General features: G+C 37.7%; 1 protein-coding gene across 13 annotated transcripts in view; it reads right to left on the bottom strand.

The window, feature by feature from the left end:
• Positions 1-21716, bottom strand: part of LOC129719167 (serine/threonine-protein phosphatase 2A 56 kDa regulatory subunit epsilon isoform) — a 99615-nt gene that overhangs the window by 22940 nt on the left and 54959 nt on the right. For all 13 annotated transcript variants that reach the window (XM_055670630.1, XM_055670620.1, XM_055670628.1 and 10 more), the window contains one exon: positions 9429-9628. In XM_055670630.1, coding sequence (XP_055526605.1) covers positions 9429-9628 — 200 coding nt within the window. The remainder of the gene's footprint in view (positions 1-9428; positions 9629-21716) is intronic.

The raw sequence follows: 21716 nt of genomic DNA, 5'->3' as shown, positions 1-21716 counted from the left end.
AAAATTTGTTTTGTTTATTTTGCATAAATATTTTGTTGCTTTTGAATAAATAAGTAGGAATTTTTTGACTAACCCCCTTAAAGTCGCAAAAAACCTTTCTTACAAAAATATATGTATGTACAAAAATATATGTATTGATTTCAACTTCATAAAAATAAGTATTTGAAAAGAGTCAATCTCTATCACCTCAACCTTAACATTGAAACAGTAATATTAGGGTCCATTCCAATTTAACGTGACATAAATATTGGACTTCCGGAAAACCCTCACCACTTTGTCTAGCATGTTTCCAATACTCAGCACACCAGGCATGAAAAATTTGCTCAGCTTTGCTTGCGTTATGTAACATTTGAACGGATTTTTTATGAATGAATAAGGAAGCACTTATTTATAACATAACGCAAGAATAATTATTGTTGATCTCCTTTCCCCTTTTGCCATGCTTTTTGTTTAAATTTTCCGTATGGGTTGCAACACTTTGCCAACCCAACACTCTTTTTCGTTTCCTGAGCGTTACATAATTTGTGAACGTTTCCTCGCGATAGTTCTGTTTTAGATCAGCTTTACTTTACTTGAAACATTATGGCTCAAAAATCAACGTTTTGGGTCAAAAAATGTTTCGTTACGTCATATTGGACTGAAGAGAACGTCCATTAATTACGTACCGTAAATAAAAACTATTTTCGACCCCCTCTTTCCTCTAGGTAACGCACTTTGTATAGATCTTCAAAATTTTTAGTATTGATTGCGACGTTTTGTCAGATCTCTACCTCCCCCTAAGCGTTACGTATTTTTAGACGATCCCTATACGACATTGCTGCTTTAGGTAAGTTATATTTAAAATTGAAAAGAAAAAAAAATTTTTTTTCATGATTCGATTATATACAATTTAATATATGAGCCGTTGCGGAACAGAGTGGTCTAAAGACCATTTTTTTCGAAAATGAGTTTTTTGCATAAACCGCATCTACTCCAAAAGCTGAAGTTGGGTGATTGAGAAAATTTCGGAAAATCGAATTTTAAAGCTGATTTATTCTATGTTGAAAATTCGTCCGAAACAGAATGGCCGTTTTGTTTAGGAACAGAGTGGTCTATGTGCATGAATCGATGTAATACTATCATGTAACACGTAACATGTAGCATATTACATGTGATAAGGAACATGCCACTTGTTTTGTACATGTCACACTTGATATGTAACATGTTACACGTAATGTAACACGAAAAATGTAACATGTAAAATATTATGTAATATGTAATATCTTGTGTTACATGTACTGTAACACGTGACATCTTACATGTGACAATCTATATGTATCATATAACTTGTGACACTAGCCATTTTATACGATTTACCGTCATTTACTTTGTCATTTACCGGGTTTGTGTACATAGACCACTCTGCTCCGAAACGATTCGAGGATTCCAGTGAATATATATATATATATATATATATATATATATATATATATATATATATATATATATATATATATATATATATATATATATATATATATATATATATATATATATATATATATATATATATTCATATATATATATATATATATATATATATATATATATATATATATATATATATATATATATATATATATATATATATATATATATTCATATATATATATATATATATATATATATATATATATATATATATATATATATATATATATATATATATATATATATATATATATATATATATATATATATATATATATATATATATATATATATATTTTTTTTTTTTTTTTTTTTGTTTCAGGTGGAGGGGAAATTTGCATCCAAACCCCTGAGGTGACCAACCTCAGGGAGTGTGGGGTTGGTTTGAATCAGTGACCGGACCCACTAAAACCCCTCCAGTCTCTAGCCCATAATACTCCCCGGGACCACCGCTAGGTATTGCTTCGGGGAGCGGCTTTTGTGCTCTGTGCACCCTCTTGGTTCTATAGATCTCTTTGCTAACTTAGCTAACTAACCTGGAGACTGGCCGTTAGCTAACACTGGCGTGTCGGTGGTCAACCTGTCGCCTGTTTTGCAATTCTAAAACTATTTGAGAGGCGGCTGTACAAACCGCCCTCCAAATGTTTGGGTCTTCACACATCCTCCGAACTAGGTTGTCCGGAGTGGTGTCCGGCCCGCTCACTACCATCATGTCGCTCCGCGCATGCACAAAACGAGGGCACACGAAGAAGACATGCTCAGCAGTTTCTTCCGCATCCGCGCACTCGGGACACATGGGGGACCCCGCATGCCCGAATCTGTGTAGATACTGCCTGAAGCAACCATGACCTGACAGAATCTGTGTCAAGTGGAAGTTAACTTCTCCATGGCGCCTCCCGACCCATCCGGATACGTCCGGAATAAGTCGATGCGTCCATCTACCCTTTGCGGAATTGGACCATTCCTGCTGCCATCTGATCATCGAGAATGACCTTCTGGTGCCTCGTATACCCCTTGTGTCACGTTGATCGAAGCATTCTACGTCCTCCTTAATGGCTATGCTGATAGGCATCATGCCGGACAGGACGCAGATTGCGTCGTATGACACTGTACGGTACGCGCTCACAACCCTCAGGCACATGAGCCTGTAGGTACTTTCCAGTTTTCGACGATGACTGTTGGTACCTAACGCTTTGGACCACGCTGGCCCACCATACCTAAGTATGGACGAAACCACGCTGGCAAGAAGTTTACGCTTGCTGCCATATACCGCTGAGCTATTGGACATCATTCGAGATAGTCCTGCAGCGGCCGTTGAAGCCCTCTTACAGGCATAGTCGACGTGACTCTTAAATGTGAGCTTATCGTCAACCATAACCCCCAAGAGCTTCAAGGAACGCCTTGAGGTAATGGTGCAGTCACCGACTCTGACCACCGCCTGTTGCTCTAATTTGCGGTTGTTCACAACCGTAACCTCCGTTTTATGGTGCGCTAACTCCAGTTTCCTAGAGTGCATCCAGTCTTCGACCTTGCGTATGCAGTGCGCGGCCGTCAACTCGACCTCTTCGATCGACTCGCCGTAGACCTCTAGCGTGATGTCGTCTGCGAAACCGACGATCACAACCCCTACAGGGAACTTTAGTTTCAATACCCCGTCATACATGACATTCCACAACACCGGGCCCAGGATGGAACCTTGCGGTACCCCTGCGGTGATTGGGACGCACTTCTGACCCTCCTCCGTGTTGTAAACTAGTACTCGATTCTGGAAATAATTTTCCAAAATCTTGTACAACGACACCGGTACGTGGATGCTCCTAAGCGCGAGCGCTATGGAGTCCCAACTGGCGCTATTGAATGCATTCTTCACGTCAAGCGTGACGATTGCGCAGTAGCGAATGCCCCAACTCTTACGCTGGAGTGCTACCTCTGCCGTATTGGTGACAGAGAGAATAGCATCCAGCGTGGATCTACCTTTCCGGAAGCCGAACTGGTTACTTGCCAGACCGTTTACACCCTCTGTGTACTTCACCAGTCTGTTGAGGATAATCCTCTCAAGCACCTTGCCCGTAGTGTCCAGCAGACAGATAGGTCTGTATGCCGATGGGTCCCCTGGCGGTTTCCCAGCCTTCGGCAACAGCACCAATCTCTGTCGCTTCCACCTGTCCGGAAAGAGGCAGTCATCCAGGCACTTCTGCATGACTGCTCGAAATAGATCGGGGGCCACTTTCATGGCCGTCCTGATGGCCAAGTTCGGGATTCCATCCGGTCCCGGTGCCTTGCTCACCTTTAGGGAGTTGGCGATCACGATGAGTTCCTCATTCGTAACCCTTACCTCCTCCACAACCTCTGCACGGCTGCCGTCTCTCACGGATTGGATGCCCGGCAGGTTGGCCGACCATCCCTGGTCTGTGTCTGAGATACTGGAACGTCGGACGTGAGACTCAGCAACCGGAGGCCAAGGATTTGGCTCGTGTCGTGGAAAGAGTCCCTCGATGATACGCTCCAGCATCGCTGGTGATCGCTCTGCAGGCGCCAACACGCCTTTGGTCTTCGCCATTACGACTCTGTAGGCGTTGCCCCACGGATTCGTATTGGCACTCGCGCATAGCCTATCGAAGCAGGCCCTTTTGCTCGCCTTTATCGCACTTTTAAGCGCCGATCTTGCAGATCCGAATACTACACGGCGCTCTACCCTCTGTGCATCGGTACGTGCACGTTGCAACATCCGTCTTGCACGGAGGCACGCGCTACGGAGGTCCGCTATCGCGTCGGTCCACCAGTATACCGGTGACTTACCATTCCTAGGTTGGCGGGTCCTAGGCATGGTGGCGTCGCACGCCCGCGATAATGTGGCAACTAATTGGTCAGCACTCGGGCGGAGCCAACTGCCCCCCTCGCGCTCTCTTCTCATTGCTTCTGCAAATACCTCGGCATCGAAATGCGATGTCTTCCACCCGCGGACGGTCGGAGTATTGGCTCTACCCGTCGCCTGCCGCCTCACGTTCTGGACTACGCTATAGCAGACCGACTGGTGGTCACTATAGGTGTAGCCATCGTCTACCCTCCAGTTCACGATCAGTCCTGGGCTGGAGAACGTCACGTCGATGATCGACTCCGCACCATTTCTGCTGAATGTACACTTGGTTCCAACGTTGGCCAGATCTAGGTTGAGCTTTGCCAAAGCTTCCAACAAGATCTGACCCCTCCGGTTCGTGCGGCGGCTTCCCCACTCAACAGCCCAAGCGTTGAAGTCGCCCGCCACTACTAAGGGTGTTAGTCCCGTCAGCTCCATAGATAATAAATCGACCATCTGGGTGAACCTTTCGATAGACCAACGCGGCGGAGCATAACAACTGCAGTAGAACACTCCGTCCACCTTGGCAACCGCGTATCCTTCATTTGAGGTTGACACAACCTCCTGAACCGGGAACTTGCTGGTCGTGCATATGGCCGCCGTACTGGACTTATCTGCAACCGCCAAATCGCCAAATACCGACCCGTGGTGGCATACAGCTCTGCCAATATATATATATATATATATATATATATATATATATATATATATATATATATATATATATATATATATATATATATATATATATATATATATATATATATATATATATATATATATATATATATATAACAGAATTTTATTCAGAGGTTTTTCGAAAATTGCTTCTCCTGAACAATTTGCTCGATGGCACATAGACCACTCTGGTTCGCAACGGCTCATATAATCGAATCATATATAACCGAGTCAATATATAATCGAGTCTGTATATAATCGAGTCCGACCTGTATTTAATTTTTTGTTCAAAAGTGGTTGTTGCTAGGTTTGTAGAGTATCAAAAAGATATTTTGTGTTTGTAAACGTGCTTCTTTTTAGAAAATAAAAATTAGGATTTTTATCATAAAAAGCGAAACTAAATTTGTTGCAGAAAAAGGTACATTTCTTCTTTCCTCAGAGGCTTATTTTAAACAACTTTGTCGAAGAAAGCTAGTTCTTATCTTAGGGTTAGGGTGCCGCTGAAAAATAAAATTTTTGCAACGCAACTTTTTTTTTATCAGAACGCGGTCTTCAAACAACTTTTAGATCTTTTGAGGGTGCATATTTCCTCTGAATACCTTAAAGCGCTATCTCATTCACAAGAAAAGCAATCAGGTTTTTTTTCTTTTAAAATACGTCCTTTTCAAAAGTTTGTATCTAGTTTAGTGGCAGACACAAACTATAAGTATGTCTCAAGGATTTTCTTATACAAAAATAGAAAAAAAAATCTTTTTAAGTTCAAAACAAAATACATATAACGCAGACGAAGATTGGCTTTTTTTGCGACTTCTCATGACAAGGGCCCATACGATGAAATTGGTGGCATATTAAAACGAATGGCAAGTAACGCTAATTCAGTTGAAGGGGCCGTTCAATAATTACGTAAGCAAATAGGGGGGAGGGGGGGGGGTGAACTGATTATCTTACGTAAAAATACATTGTAAATGCAGCTGTTCAAATAACCATGTTCATGAAAGTGTGGACGGTAAAATTCATAAAAAGAAAATTACGAAACGACTATTAACTCGAATTAAAACGAAGTATTGTGCTTGCTTCAGGATGATAAAACTATAATAAAAATCTATATAGTATATATAGTAAGATGTTACTAGGGGGAGGGGGGGGTATCAAAAAATCTTACGATGTCTTACAAGGGAGGGGGGTTGAAAAAGTGGAAAAATATGCTTACGTAATTATTGAACGACCCCGACGAACATGAACGTCAATAGCCGGATTTAGAAAGGCCCAGAGAAGTCATGACCGGTCGCCCAATCGTCTTATTGTCAAAGAATGAATTGTATAATATTGATCATACATTTCAACGAACTTATAGTTTCTGCTGGAGAACCATGGACAAATTGAAGAAAGCGTGGATTTCTTAAATATTAAAAATTTTTCGAAAATTAATTAAAATGATTTGAGAACCGATGCATTTAGAATGTTAATTGCCAACAGCTTGTTGATTCAAAATGACAATCTGAATAATCTCAGATTTTTAAATTGATCTTTCATAAAAAAATTGATTTTTATTTTACCATCCTAGGTTTTTTATCAAACGTAATCACTTCAAGTATCTTGAAAAAATTAAGTTCAACTCTTTTTTTAACATTGAAATGAAGTGATTATTCCCTCTACATCTGTGAAAAATTCTCCGTTTACTTAGCCAAATACGTGTGCAAAGATTCATTCAAACCAAAAATGGTCGATTATTTTTTTACGCGTTCACAGGTCGTTTGGCGCGATTTTGCTCTTTATAAATAAAAATGAAAAATTACTTCACATTTCCAAATTTCTAAGGCAGAACGTCACATTTTCAGTTACGAGGAATCTATTTTGTATATCTAAGACGTCTTAGTTTTTTTTTCTAATTACCTCATGGAATGTCTAAATTTGACTGAAAGTTGAGTAATGTTTCGATGTTCTTCGCAAATTTATCACCCTTACTTATGTGAAATAATGATAATTTTCTTTTGTTGCGATCAAGAATAGATCAAGAATTGGAATCAAGACTTGGGATCAAGAATTGAATCCTTTATGCGATGAGTGGAATTATTGGAATTTGTTTCAATATTCCAATCAGTGTGTCGAACAGTTGACATTTTTGCATGACACCGTATCGAAAAGTACTGTTGCCTCTCTTGCAGACTGCGACAGCAGCGCAGAGATGCCAGATGTTTTTGAAAAATGTCTGCAACTGCTCGAAAAACCGGAAAAATGTGCTCGAAATCTAAAAAAAATCTATCCGTGATCCGAAAAAATTCCGCTCGCGTATGCAAAAGTCTGTAAAAATCTGCACAAATTTTTAGAAAATCTGCGCAAATATAAGGAGACTCTGACAAAAATCTGCAGAAATCGTGAAGAAATGCAAATCAATAAATATTTTCACACGGACTCCAAAAATCTGCGTTTTGCAGACAAATCTGCACATTTGGTATCCCTGCAGCAGCATTCAACTGTACGCTTCTCTATTTGAGAGAATCGTGTGACGAGAAGCCAACACGGATTGTTAACGATTCTCTTTTGTGCCGATCTCCGGCCACTTCGATATCTCGACTGTCGCCGTTGTGCAAATGACAATAATTAGCAATCATGCGACAGTTTAGCACAGTAATAAGATGGAAGAAAAATAATTTCTGTATAGGTATGAACTGCAAAAATATCATCAATCGTGTACACCAGAAGATTTGAATCCTCATAAATCCTCATAAATTCTTCTAAAGAAGTTATAGTAACAGTCAATAACACACGAGCCAGAGATTGTCTATACAATGACAACAATATAAAGAGAAGTGAGCGATAGAATTGTTGTTCATATTGAATTCGTGACAAAAAGAGATAAAGCAGATCGTATGAAACTTCGGTAGCGGCTACTGTCGCGTAGTGTTTCATTCCACAGTCAACGTTGCCAGTATGCCAGATAAATCTGGATTTTGCCAGATTTCTGTTTGCGCGCCAGACAAACAGATAAACCTCAGAATCTGCCAGATATTTGTAAATGAGCCAGATTTCATCCGCGTCGTCTCGCAAGAAGGTCATTACTGCGAGAAGGGCCGTGTCAGGCCTTTACCTACCTACACCCGGCGAGAGCAAAAAAAAGGTCATCATTTTCAATTCTGCCAGGAATTTTATCCAAAAATGAGTGACAGATTTTGGCCAGACTTTTTATTTTCGTTTTGCCAGATTTTATTCAAAACTTAGTGGCAACGCTGTCCACAGTGGTAATCACAAAAATCTTGCTACTGTCGTGTGAATACTGTAGCTTACCAGTACATTTCCCCACCCTGATTCCAATTATGTTGTACGTTTACAGATGCATGGTATTTCCGGCAGTGATTAAACTAGAATCTCAGCGGTTCAGACCGCTGAAAATGTCCTCTCTCACCCAACAAACTACAAAGACCTTCAAGGCATTTTTGAAAAGCTTTATTTCACTCGCATGGATTTGTATGCATTTCCAATGAAACAGCAGTTAGGCAGCTGATATGCAAGACTCATACAAAATGCTAGATCTCAGTATTCTGATATTAAATAAAAGTTATGTGTTAGGATTTTAGTTGGTGCGGCTCATCTAAAAAGGTAAGCATCAGCTAACAATACTCAACAACTAACAAAATTCCAGTATAGACAAATAAACCCATTTCTAGAAATTTGAGATTTCATTTTCGGGTTCAGTGGATGATAATTAGAAATTAATATAAAACAGTAAGTAATAAAATCATTATGCAAAAACCTGTAGAAAAAGTTCACCATGTTGAAAAATGTTCAATGCAAACCTGTAACTTAATCGATAATTTTCGACAGCTGATTTTTCAAACTAAACGACCGAACATGTATAAAATGAATGAAATGAACAAAACATGAAGATGACTGTAAATTAATAGTGAAACGATTGCGTTTGATTTTAAAACGCTATAAAATCACTTCCACTGAGAGCTTGAAATTAGTAATCATATTTAGAATTCAATTACGACCAGTATTCTACGCAGAAGGTAATTTGGGCCTCATACTTCATTAAACACGCTTCCTTTTTAAACTAGAACGATAAATGAACAATCACTTCAGCCCAATTTTTCGAACTTACATTAGTAAAAAAAATATCACAAACTTCCTGATCCGCGTCAGAGTTCATGGTAGCGTATGTAAATTTTTCCTGACCTACAGAACAAACACTCTACACGCGACACTTCCAATAAACCAACAGTGACTGGCAATGCAAACCACACTTGATACAACACGTCAGGTGGCTAAATACGGAGGACAAAATTTGCACAACAAAAGAAAATTGATCGCTGCAACTAAAGTAATTTCCCATGATAAAGACGCGCTGGTAGGGAGGAAGGCGGTTCATCGGCGACAATTCTATCGCCCCTCCTCCCTCCCTTAGCCTGTTACGCAAACGTACCATTTTGATAATCTCCGGGTAGACGTTCTCCGTTAGCACACCACGGCCATGTGTGATGTACGCCGACAGGTCGTTCAGTGCTGCCCGCTTGATTTCCTTGCCCTTGAGATCCGACAGCGGGTCCATGAAGTCGAACGAGACACAGCACTGCCGCAGCTTCCGGATAAACAGCTCCTCCTGTTCTAAACTGGAACAGTCCACTGAAAAGATAAATACGAAAATTAGACTTTTGTGTTTGTGAAATAGTGGAGGAGTACAAAGTGCGTTGCAGGCAACGATTTAATATAAGGAAAATTTGTAACTCCATCAATACGACAAAATTATTTTATTTTTTATTTGGCTTAAATTAGCCTGTCCTCTTCTAGGGCAAAGGGAAAACCAGTGGGTGCAAATTGCTCATTGTCGAGGTTGTCATAATTCAATGCAAATATAGATTGCAGTAAAGTCTTTCTCCAGGACAACAGTTCCTAGACAGCCGCAATCATTTTCGCACCAGCGCAGAGTAAATGTTTGCATACGGCAGCAAAACAATACAAAGACCCGTTGATAGCACTGCAAAATGCAGCGGCGAGTGGGCAAGATTGCGGAGGGGTAAACTGTCTTATTCAACTGGCAATCGTTTTCAATGTTATTCCTAGCTAGTTTGCATTATGTATTACCCGCAATTACTGGTGTACTAGCCGACAATCAATCGACAACGGCTGTGGCAACCGAGGCGATAAAAATAGGTGAAACTGAATAAAGTGACCCAGTGCACGCACACAGACATCCAAAGCTAGTTTGTTATTGTTTCAAACTTCAGCTGAGATTCAGATGTACAGTACATACACACGTGACACAGTGGGTGGAATGAATATTTGCAGTGAAAAATATTTTCAAATTTTGAGCTCAGATTATTCCAGATTTCGGTTTAATTCAAACAACACGATTGATAAAATAAACATGCAGTATGATATAAATGATGGTTACAAACAGGAAGGCCAGCTAGACGCTTGTTCCCACGAAATTTATCCTACAATGGTTTCACTGTTGGGAGGCGGCTTTTAATTACCATGCAATAAGCAGTGGATGAAGTGTATTCAAAACGCCTCACATTTATCGAATGCATTAATTATTGTCTATGCTATGTACTTTTGGCACGAAACAAGCCGCTTGAATTCGTTCTCTAAATCCTTCCGAGTAAATGATAAGATTTTAGGAAATTAAACTCGGCCATTTCTGATTAAAAAGTCAGAACTGGTAATCGTGGGTGGTAGATTGAAATATGAATACATAATTTGAAGAGATTTATATTTTTTCATACATAAATGGGGACCGTAGATATCTGTGTTGCTATCAATGAGGATATAATTCTACGTGGGTAGTCCCAGAAGTCATTTGCCTAACTGATAGACGGCGTTCTGACTCTGACCAATAACTTTCGCGTTGTATTACATATAACCGTGGGCGAAAGGTGGATTCGAGACGAAAGAACAATCGAAACAGTTGACTGAACGGGAACAATATGCCTTCGAAATTGGCGAAAACAGTCTCAGCCGCTGGTGAGATTGTGACTTCGGTTTTCTTTCTGTTCTTCGTTTTTTTTCAATGAACTGAAGTTCAAATTGCATCCTCACACAAATACAGTTAGGTTTTTTTTTTACGCGGGGGATACGTACCTCGTTAAAACGCGTTAATTCGAAAATCGTTGTTGTTAAAAATAGCTGTGTAGAGTAATTCACCAAGAAAGGATTTAGAAAAAACCCGAGACGCTCTGCGACCAGTATTAAAAATTATCCTCTTTTACGGTCATTCCGGATCCTTTGGAGGGTTGAGGTTTTTTTACTAAATAAACACTTTGTCTCTCACTCAATAAACACTTTGACGTTAATTAAAAAATCCGCATAAAAAAGTCGCGTTGAATCAAAAATCCGCATAAAAAAACCGTGGAAAAAAACCTAACTGTACCCTACAATTTTAAAAATAGAAAAATATCTTCGGGTTTTAATTTTTTTAAAATGCATTACATCCATCATAAATAAAAGTTTAATCCATCCTAATGTCAATTCTCAAAAACCAGTGTCGTTTTGATATGCTTATTTTTACACAACCAAAGGAAGATGGGTGAATCGTTCCCACCGATTGGTCCAATGGTGACAGGGAAGGGTGAGGTGGTCTCCTTGGAGGGCAGCTTATCTAAGCGTCTATTTGTCAGAGAGGGCTCTAACAGCGACTAATCCGAAGCAAATGACTGAAGCTAAAACAAATATACGAACAATCCAGAGAATAATGCGAGTTGGGACAATTGGTATGGTCCTAGGTAAACGAGAAAACGAATGGAGAGTGCCTGCTCTCAGATCGACCACATGCTGATAGATGGCCGGTACTTTTCAGAACATCCAAAGGTTATCAATGGAATCAATGGAAGAAGTTGCTGCAGAGTACACTGATAGCAACGGATTGCGACAGCTAACAGGGCTTATTACGGATTGCGTAACCAGCTTAGGTCTCGCAGCCACAGATCCGTACGAAATTTGCGCTCTACAGGACGCTGACCCCCCCGGTGGCACTCTACATGAATCGTGGACGTGGAAAGAGGCCAATCGATGATCACTTGAGTTCTTCGAGCGTAAAATCCGGCGGCCAATACTCGGTGGCAAAAAGGTAGGAGTAATTTTGAAATGTAGCTATAAAAAAAAATCATGAGTTTTTCAATACGATACAACTTGTCTAACTAATATCATTAATGAATATTTATTCAATCCTAGAAGAAAACAGTGTTTTTATAGATCTGTGGTATATGGAAATCTTTCAGGCATGATACATTTTGTTTCCTGAAACTTTAAAACGGACGTAAAACATATAAAAGAACAAAGAAATCGCTCGTGCAAAAAATACACATTTTTAATTAAAATAATAAAATGATGAAATGGAAATAATAAAACAAATTCCGAATCAACGTCCAAAATTGCATAAAAAACATGTATTTTACTTAACTACAAAGATTTTTTGCTCGACATTTGTAAAGAGTCGACCCACTGTACTCTGTAGTTTTTACTTGGCTGCACACAGCTGCATTTCTGAGAAATTTTCAGAAAACTGAGTCAAGCCATCTCTGAAAATGATTTCGCTTCAAATGAATCGGACAACGATGATATATACATCAATCGAAAGCTCTTAATTTGTGGTTCACGAAAATGGAGTTTTGTAGGCATAGTTCATATTAAAATAAGTAAAAAACTATTATTTAAATTTTTGAACATTGTTTACCTCTTGTTGTCTACACCGACCGTACGCGGCGTTGGATGAGCATAGTACTGGCACCTGCCGATGTTAGTGCTAGTGGGTTATCTAGAAATTATCGACAGTCGTTCATATACACTAAGGTCGTTTTTTACGCGTGGGATGCGTTCCAAATTTGTATGGGTCCGCGTAAAAAACGACTTTTTTGAGTTGCAAATATAACAAAGAAAACCGTCCTAAAACGTTAAAACCTCGTTTGAATATGATAGTGGCCAATCTGGAGACCAAAATTCAATATTTTAAATTTTGAGTATTTACACCAAAAATTGTGATTTTTTTAAAAAACTGATATATGATCACTCGTGGCCTAAAACGGAAAACGTGATTGAAAAGAGGTCGATATCTTGTACCGTTTTTGAGTAATGGAGAAAAGCAACCCGCGTAAAAAAAACGCGTAAAAAGCGACCTTACTGTATACGACATACAGTTGTCGCTGCCGTTGAAAGCTTTTTTGTTTTATTATTCAGGGGGTAGTTGTAGTAGCATATTCCTGAGACGAGAAATTATCGAATTTTAATTCTAGTCAGGACTCACACCTTTGGGCATTTGCCATGCGTTTCAACCGTTCCCTACAGTTCTAAGGCCCATTCCCGATCTTCAGGCATCATTCCGGTTTCTAAAATACCCAACAGTCGAATACAGTTGCGTAGTTGGTTACCAAAATATTATTATGTTTATCGAAACAAAAAATTGTTTTTTATTATTATCAGGCTGTAATTTATTCCAAGAGTTAAAACGTATGTGCTAATAGATTTTAACATATGATAGATTTTGTATGAGAAAGACCAGATCACACCCCTAGGTGTATTAATTTAGGTTTTTTTTTCAAACAATCGGTAAACGGCAAAACTACATTTCCGGAAATGATTCGACCGAAGATCGAGAAAATTACGCTCGCATGTCTACGTAAAACTTCACTTATTTTGAGGAAATTTACGTAAAACACACGGAGGCTTGTCAACTACAAATATCTGCTAATTGATCAACATTTGCATTTCGCAGCAAATCTGCATAGTATCCCTGCTGTTTACATACTGTTTCACCCAGAAATAATCAGAGGAAGAGTTTCGCGGTGAAAAAAATCGCCAATTCGGCAACTGGGTTTCATATGTCAGAGGTGCCAGATCTCTTCTCAAAGCGCAATGTTGACTAACATTCGACTTGTATAATCGGTGGTGACGGTGAAAGTCCTTAAGAATAGTGAAGTGCCTCGCAAAAACTGTTAAGGTGATATATTTTATGCTTATGTTTGATTTTATACACCTTCACTTATTTTGTTACCTATACACAAGGTTTGTTGAACTCCGGGTAAAAATCACTCATTCATTGGCAATTGAACAAAAAATCGTATAGAAATGAACGTTCTTTTTTATACCTGATTGCAATACCTCTCAATGTGGTGTTACCTTTCTTGTTCGTTTGGCTCCAATTTTGACGGTTCGTTTGGCTCACCGCATATCTCTCCCTCTGAGTATCTCTAGTTTCACCATACTCATCGCTACACGAAAGCTTTCTGAGAAAAAATCATCTTGATGGTCTACCAGCGCCGCGTACGGTCGGTGTTGACAACAAGAGGTAAACAATGTTCAAAAATTTAATTAATAGTTTTTTAATTTTTTTATTATGAAATATGCCTACAAAAACTACATTTTCGTGAACCACAAATTAAGAGCTTTCGATTGATGTATATATCATTGTTGTCCGATTCATTTGAAGCGAAATCATTTTCAGAGATGGCTTGACTCAGTTTTCTGAAAATTTCTCAGAAATTACTCAACCACAAATTACCACAAATTGGATTTCGAAACCACAAATTAACCACTATAAATATTGGTGCTAAAAGAATTAAAAAAAAAATACTTTGTCAAGCCATCTTGAAATGAGCCACTCTAACTAAGAAAAGTTCCAAACTTGAAGACTGTAGCAGGTACTGTACCTGAGATATCGAGATATGAAGATGAAAAATGGTAAAAAAAGGCTTTTTCTTCGAGAAAAAGTAAAACATAAAAAAAAAATCGCACATAATAACAAAATAACTATTGAGTGTATTATATTTTTGTAAACGTTATTGATTGGGCTTTCAGAAAAAAAGTGTGGTTATGTAGTTTTATGGGTGAAAACAAAAGAAGATAGAGCACAATAAAATAAAAATAAAAAAAAATTATTTTTAACATTGTTGGACAGCATCTTTTTACTCCCAAGAGCTCCCGAGCTGGGTCCCTGCTTTTTTATGGTTCAAGTGTCTACTAACGAATTCAAAAAAGTCTAGCTGCGACCACCCGCAACCAAGCGTTTGAAGCCGATTTGAAAATTTTTGGTTTTCATAGGAAATATTCAAAATCTGAAAAAAATACTACAAGGTATACAGACCTAGGGGGTTGTATGAAATAGTGACATAGGACAAATATAAATATTGATTTAACTCTCGTTTAACATAACCACTAGGCCTGTTATACACCGTGTATCTAACAGACATAAGGACTCCACTTGCTATCGTGTTAGGAGAAAGAATGAAGTTGATTTTTCTACACGCGGTCTTTTGTATCGAATTGAGCGTAGATTTTTGCGTTGAAAGCGTGGCCACGCAGTTTCAAGAAAGGGAAACGAAACAAAACACCTTTGATACTACTGAGTGATTTCCACAAGCACCAAAAGAAAGTTTGTGCTTTCCCGATGCGAAAATTACTCTGGTTCTAGATTAACTAATTGCGTTATTAATATTTGTCCGATAACGGTGTTCGAGTGGGCACAAAGAAACAATTAAACCGGAAAATCACTCAGTTTAGCAGTGAAATTTCTTGAAATGAGGGTTATATCTTACTGCGATAAACTGTTCATAGGCAACACTACCATTTATCTCGTTATCGTTGTTATTGTAAAAATGATTATTGAGAAATACATGAATATTTCACACTAGTAGTAGTTGTGAAAATTCTCATAACTCTTTTTTTTATTCTCGCTCATTTTCCGTCAGTCTAGTTCCGCCACTGTTGTGGCCAATCACCGACGCCCAGGGAGGCGACTCCACACCCAGGACCCTAACTCACGACCCGTTTATCAACGGACCGGCGCCAACGGCTTTACTTCCTCATGCGATGGAAGGCGTGATCCCAGAGATTTTTCGCCTCAGAAAATCTCCCGGTGTCGGCTAGGATTGAATCTAGACCAGTTGGGTTGGTTGTGAGTGGATCACGCCACCTCACAGTGGGGAATCGCAGGCCATCGACCCAAAAATTAAAATGCGAATTTCATTTCAATTGTATTTTTCCTATACTTGTATACTAATGAAGTGTCAGAATCCAAATTTTTAGAGCATTACGACAAAATTGGAATTTTCTATGATTTTTCAAAGTGTACTGAGTCAGCGTTTTTTAGCGTTTTTCTTAAAAAAAATGCAATGTTGCGAAATTTGCTGGAGCCTCAAGGGTAACTTGTATCTTGATGACGTCTAAGGAAAAGTTGTCTGTAAAATAGTGGAGAATAAATCCTCATCATTGGATAATGTATAACCTCATTGAAATACTCAAAAAAATAGGCGGAATCAAAAAATTACGTATTTTTTGCATAAAACAGCGTTTTAAGTTTAGACGGCAGGGTTTGGCACTATTGGCACTAGTTTTAAACGATAGCTTGGAAAAAATGCTTTCAAGAGCATCTAGTCCGATCCTGCGCAGAGTTGCGCAGAGTACCCTTCTTCCGAAGAGAAACAACAAGTGTTCGGCACATATCGGATTTTAAAAATGTAAATTTGAATTGCACACTGCAAACAGTCAACAGAATAACGAATGGCTCGTATTAGTCTGATAATAACAGCGTTTTCAAACATGTTTCAGTATGATTAATCACACTGTTTTCATATTAACAAGTTTAACCCTTCAATATTCCGATATTTAACGCAGTATTGAGTACTAATCATTATTTATGTTTCGTATCACCAGCACTGAGTACCAAAATCATAATTTAAGTTTGTATCATACCAGTCACATGTAAAAACAATCGTGTAAACACAAACCATGACATTATAAATCGCCTGCTAATTTCTACAGAACAAATAGTGAATTATTTTGACGTTAGAAACTGCATTTTGAAAATTCTCCTTGAAGATATTAAAACTGTATTAAAAATGAACACAAAAATAAGGATGAAGGTGGAAGTGAATAAAAAGAAGAATGCGATAAAAAAAAGCAGTTTAATATAGTCACTTTGAAAAAAAAAAAAAAACAAGTCAAAAGTAATTTTCATCACGAAGCATATTTTTCAAATGATATTTTTTTTATTTTCTTAATAACTAAATAATATTTTTATGTTTTTTTATGGCATATGTAAGTCATTCAAGTATCATGCATTTTGTTCTCCAAAAATTGAAACCGACGTAAAATTTTCCTCGTATAATATATATAAAAAACATGAAAATTCCCCAGGCGTTAAAAATACACATTTTCATGCAAAAATAACATCAAATTCGGACTCAGCGTCCCAAAATTATATAAAAACCATGTATTTTCCATGATTTGAAGACATTTTTTTGCTTGGCCAGCATTTGTATGGAGTCGCCCCACTGTGCACCTCACAACCATCGACAACTATGTCGGCGGTGGGATTCGAACCCAGGCGTCGAGCGTGGTTGGCGGAGACGTTACCAACCACACTAGGCCCCCGCTCTATCTCATAACTCTTATTTTAAAGCATTTACCGATTCCACTGCTACAGCAGGCTAATGATCGCACCACCGATAGCATTGAGTATTTTGCTTGGCCGCGCATAATAAAATTTGCTCTCTCGTATGCAACTCTCGTTTTCTAATGTCGGGTATCTTTAACAGCTATACTCCACTCACTATTGTGTGACAAACTAGAATGAAGCTGAATCTTCTACACGCAGTCTTTTGTATCGAGTTGAGCGTAGATTTTTGCCATGAAGGCGTGGCCTCGCAGTCTCGAGAAAGAGAAACGAAACAAAACACTTTGTTTAGTCAAATTATGTAGGCAGTGGAATTTATTTCGTCCATGTTGTTGTTATCCGTGCTCAAGAAGCAAGGCAATAGCGAGGAAAATGTATGGGAAAGCTTGACCTTGGAACACATTTTATATATCCACCAACACATAAATGACAAAGATGCATTAAGTCGTTCGCGTACTATAATCGTTTGAAACCTGACGCAACTTTTGCCAGTTTCATTTTCAATTTTACAAAATGTAATCTAGTATAGAAAACAAAAACGTAGTCCTATGTCAAAAAAAAAGTTTGATCATGTTAACATACTTGTTATTGAGTGTATCATATTCTCATAAACGTAAGTGATCTCATAAACGTAGGTGTAAGTAAGAGAGGCTTAGAGAGAGAGTGGAAAAAGAGATAAGCAATAACAAAACGAATAAAATGAGAAAAAATTATTCTCAACTTTGTTGGTCGGCATCTTTTTACTCCCAGGAATTCCAAGGCTAAATCCCTGTTTTTATTTAGGTTTCAGGTGTCTACTAAAAATTTCAGAAAAGTTCAGCTGTGTACTGACACAAAAGATATCACAGTTGGTGTGTGAAATCTGTGCCACGTGTCCACTAAAAATGAACCTACCATGAACCTGAAATAATAAAAATAACTAAAGTATCACAAAATTGTTCATCATTTTTAACAACTCAACGACATATCCCAAGTAACAAAAGTGGTTTTATCAAGGTTTTATAGCGCTGTTTTGGCTGTATTGAACGCTATAAAACCAATATTGTTACTAGGGATGGTCGGTGTTAAGTCAGAGCGGACCAAGTGACATTTGGATTATTTCGAGAAAAACGAGTTTGAAGTTTACCACTCAGTGAATTTTGAAGATTTTCATATTTCCGCGTAATTTGGTATTATGAGCTAGAGTTACTCTTGGACTGTATCATGTGAAGTGACAATTAAGTAAAACAGCGTTATGAATTCGACAATGACCGGTAATATAACTGACTAGGTGAAGTTGGTCCACTCTGACTGAACAAAAGAATGATATGTAATGAGTTGGTTCATTGTGACTGATCAATTAAAAAAATATTTATAGCCAATCAATCGAACAGTTAAAAAGTTTTAAATTTTATGTTTTGCTTCTTTAGCACCAAAAATAATACAAGTTATATAAAATGTAATTGAACAAACTCACTGAATGTTTTCCCAACCATCCTATCTCACTTAATTATCATTTTTATCAACCTTTTTAGGATATGATTCCTTGGTATAATCGTTATTCTTGAGATCAGAATCACTATTATAATCGGAACTTGTTTTCAAAAATGAAAATTTTTGTGTTACTCACACTAAAGACTAACATTTTCTAGTTATATGTTCAATCATAGTGGACCATTTACACTTTTTTCTTTTACTGGTAAAGTATACTTGTTTGGCTAACGGGTTCTTGAACTTTTTTATAAGGTGCCTGGCAGCTTTGAAATCAACAGCGTCCATTATAAAACTCGAGGAAATGTGTCTATTACATTTTAATATTGGTCGCCCAATTTTATTTTGTAAATGTTGCAATCTCAATATTTGCGTAGTGTTTGCTAGGAATAAGATGGAAGAGTAAAAATCTACATGTGGTTGTACAACTAAATTTTACTACTAACAGTCAATTCATTCTTCAACCGGCACAAGACACCGTATTTTTGGTAATTTCTTGATGACGTTTTTTTTCTGTGTGGGCTCATCTCTACGACCAGAGATTAGATCTATTGTGATATTGCCCAAGTGTTTTCTGTAATCCGCGCTTCATATTATTGGCAGTATCACTATTGAAGTAAGTGATACGCTTATCATTCATATCCGTGCTTGTGTGTAAGTTTTACCTTTCCGTTTCAAGCTTACTACTCTACTATTCCGAGCCTCTGTCCCTCCTAACAATATCGCCTAGTTACAATTCCCTGGAGAGAACTTTCATACGTTACTCACACCAGTTTTATTATAACAGGGACTTATTGCTAGAAGGAGAGTCAACAGAGGTACTGTAGAATTCAGATTGAAGGAAAGGTACTTGGTGGGAAGCCTGAGAATAAACCCATGCTAAAGTCCTTTGGCAACCAAATGGCCTGATTCTACTAAGATTCGAACCCACGACCATCCGCTTACCAAGGCGGACTCTGTAACCTTGCGGCTACGGAGCTCTCCCAATGTGTTATCAATGTGAGACTTAAAAGTTATTCTGTCGTTGATGATTACTCCAAGATACTTTATTTCATTTACGCGATCAATCGCGTCACCATCAATCTAAATATTTTCTGAAGTTGGCTGAAGAAATTATAAAGTACTTCATCGTTAGTAATGTTTACCTTTAGTTGCTAGAATTTTACCCAATCCGCTTAATAATGTAAATCTTGTTTAACAATATATAATATAGAAGTGCTACAACATCAAGCGTATGCTTCGCTGCAATGAACCGAACAGTGTCATCGGCGAATAAATTACGTTATCATAATGACTGGTTTTGTTTTATTTAACTCTGAATCAATCTTATTTATTATATGGATATTACTTTCAAAATAATATGGAGCCCTTACAAAAGTTCATTAATAGGCAAACATAAGAAGATATGTAAAAAAAAATTATGAACAAGTTTCAGCAAAAAATTGTAGCAATCAACAATTCCATTTTTGTGTTTTGCTTCACTTTTTTTTCAGTTGCCTACAATTACATTCGCTGTATTACAAAGACAGCTAATAAACGTTTATCATGGAAAAGTTTAAAATAATAAGATATTATCTAACAATTTTGAAATGTAAGAAAAAGTTCGTAATGAATCTTAGTAAATGGATCAAAAATTCACAAGCATTCACCGGCTCTTACTCTTCTATGAATTTGTATATTTGGGAATTCACTCTTTCGATACTATCCGATAACGATTATTTAGTGAATATCGAATATAAAATATAATAAATATAACTTATAACCGTTGCAAAAATGTACAATTCTTGTTGGGTAATTTATGGTAATCATATAATCATACTTTCAATCACCATCAGCAGCAGCATTGCAGTTTTTTCTCGATTGCACACGAATAGAAATGTACGAACAGAAGTGTACCACTGCATTCGAATAGAACCGCGCGCATGTTTTCTTTCAAGACATCAGTTTTTTTACGTTCTGACAGCAGGTTTAGGAATAGTTCAAGAATGGGGATTGTTTCAAACTTTTCGGAAAACTTTTACCTTCGAGACATCATATTAGTCTAAGCTCATGGAAGCAAAAATAAATTTACCTATTGGGACGGGGAGACTCTGTCAATTTTTTTTTTTTTGATATTGATGCCGAAAACATCACAGGGAACGGTTGGTGTCCATTCACGTCGTCTGTGCTAGGAATGCTTGCATGTAATTGGTTCATTGTTCGCGTAAATTTGTCATTGAAACTTTTATCAATTTTAACTCTTAGCAATGAAATTAGAGTGATAACTAGCATATTACAAAGTTGTTCTACATTTTATCTATCCAACAACATATTGGTTATTGTTATCCATCATGTAGTAATACAGTTATTAACGTTTGAAATCTGACGCAACATTTGCCAGTTTCTTTTCCAGTTTTACAGAATGCATATGGGTATAGTAAACAAAGACGTAGTCTCACGTCAAAAAATCTTGTTTCACGTGATTCCATACAAATTTGGAACGATATTGACATTTATTGACATTTAATTGTATCAAGAGGTTTCTAATAAATAATAAAATAAAATTATCATGGAAACCAGTTTTTTTAAGAGCATTTAATGAGCATTAAATTAGTTTAATCGTCATGAAACTGCTTTTTTCATAGATACTGCTCCACATTATAGATTACAGACAACTGGTAATAATTGTGGATGAAGCTCGTTACATACGTTACGTTACAAATAAAAGGATCTACATACATTGGCAATGACTAGGCGCGTCATGGATCACACCGCACTGTATTATTTTCGCTCCCATGTCTCCCGTCAAAGTGACACGTAGATGGGGATTTAATCGGTTGTTTACATTGTGCACTGCCTGAGTTTCTGACAAATTGA

The sequence above is a fragment of the Wyeomyia smithii genome, chromosome 1 (genome assembly GCF_029784165.1).
Source record: "Wyeomyia smithii strain HCP4-BCI-WySm-NY-G18 chromosome 1, ASM2978416v1, whole genome shotgun sequence".
Taxonomy (NCBI): Eukaryota; Metazoa; Arthropoda; class Insecta; order Diptera; family Culicidae; genus Wyeomyia; species Wyeomyia smithii.
This window is presented reverse-complemented; position numbering and strand designations above follow the sequence as displayed.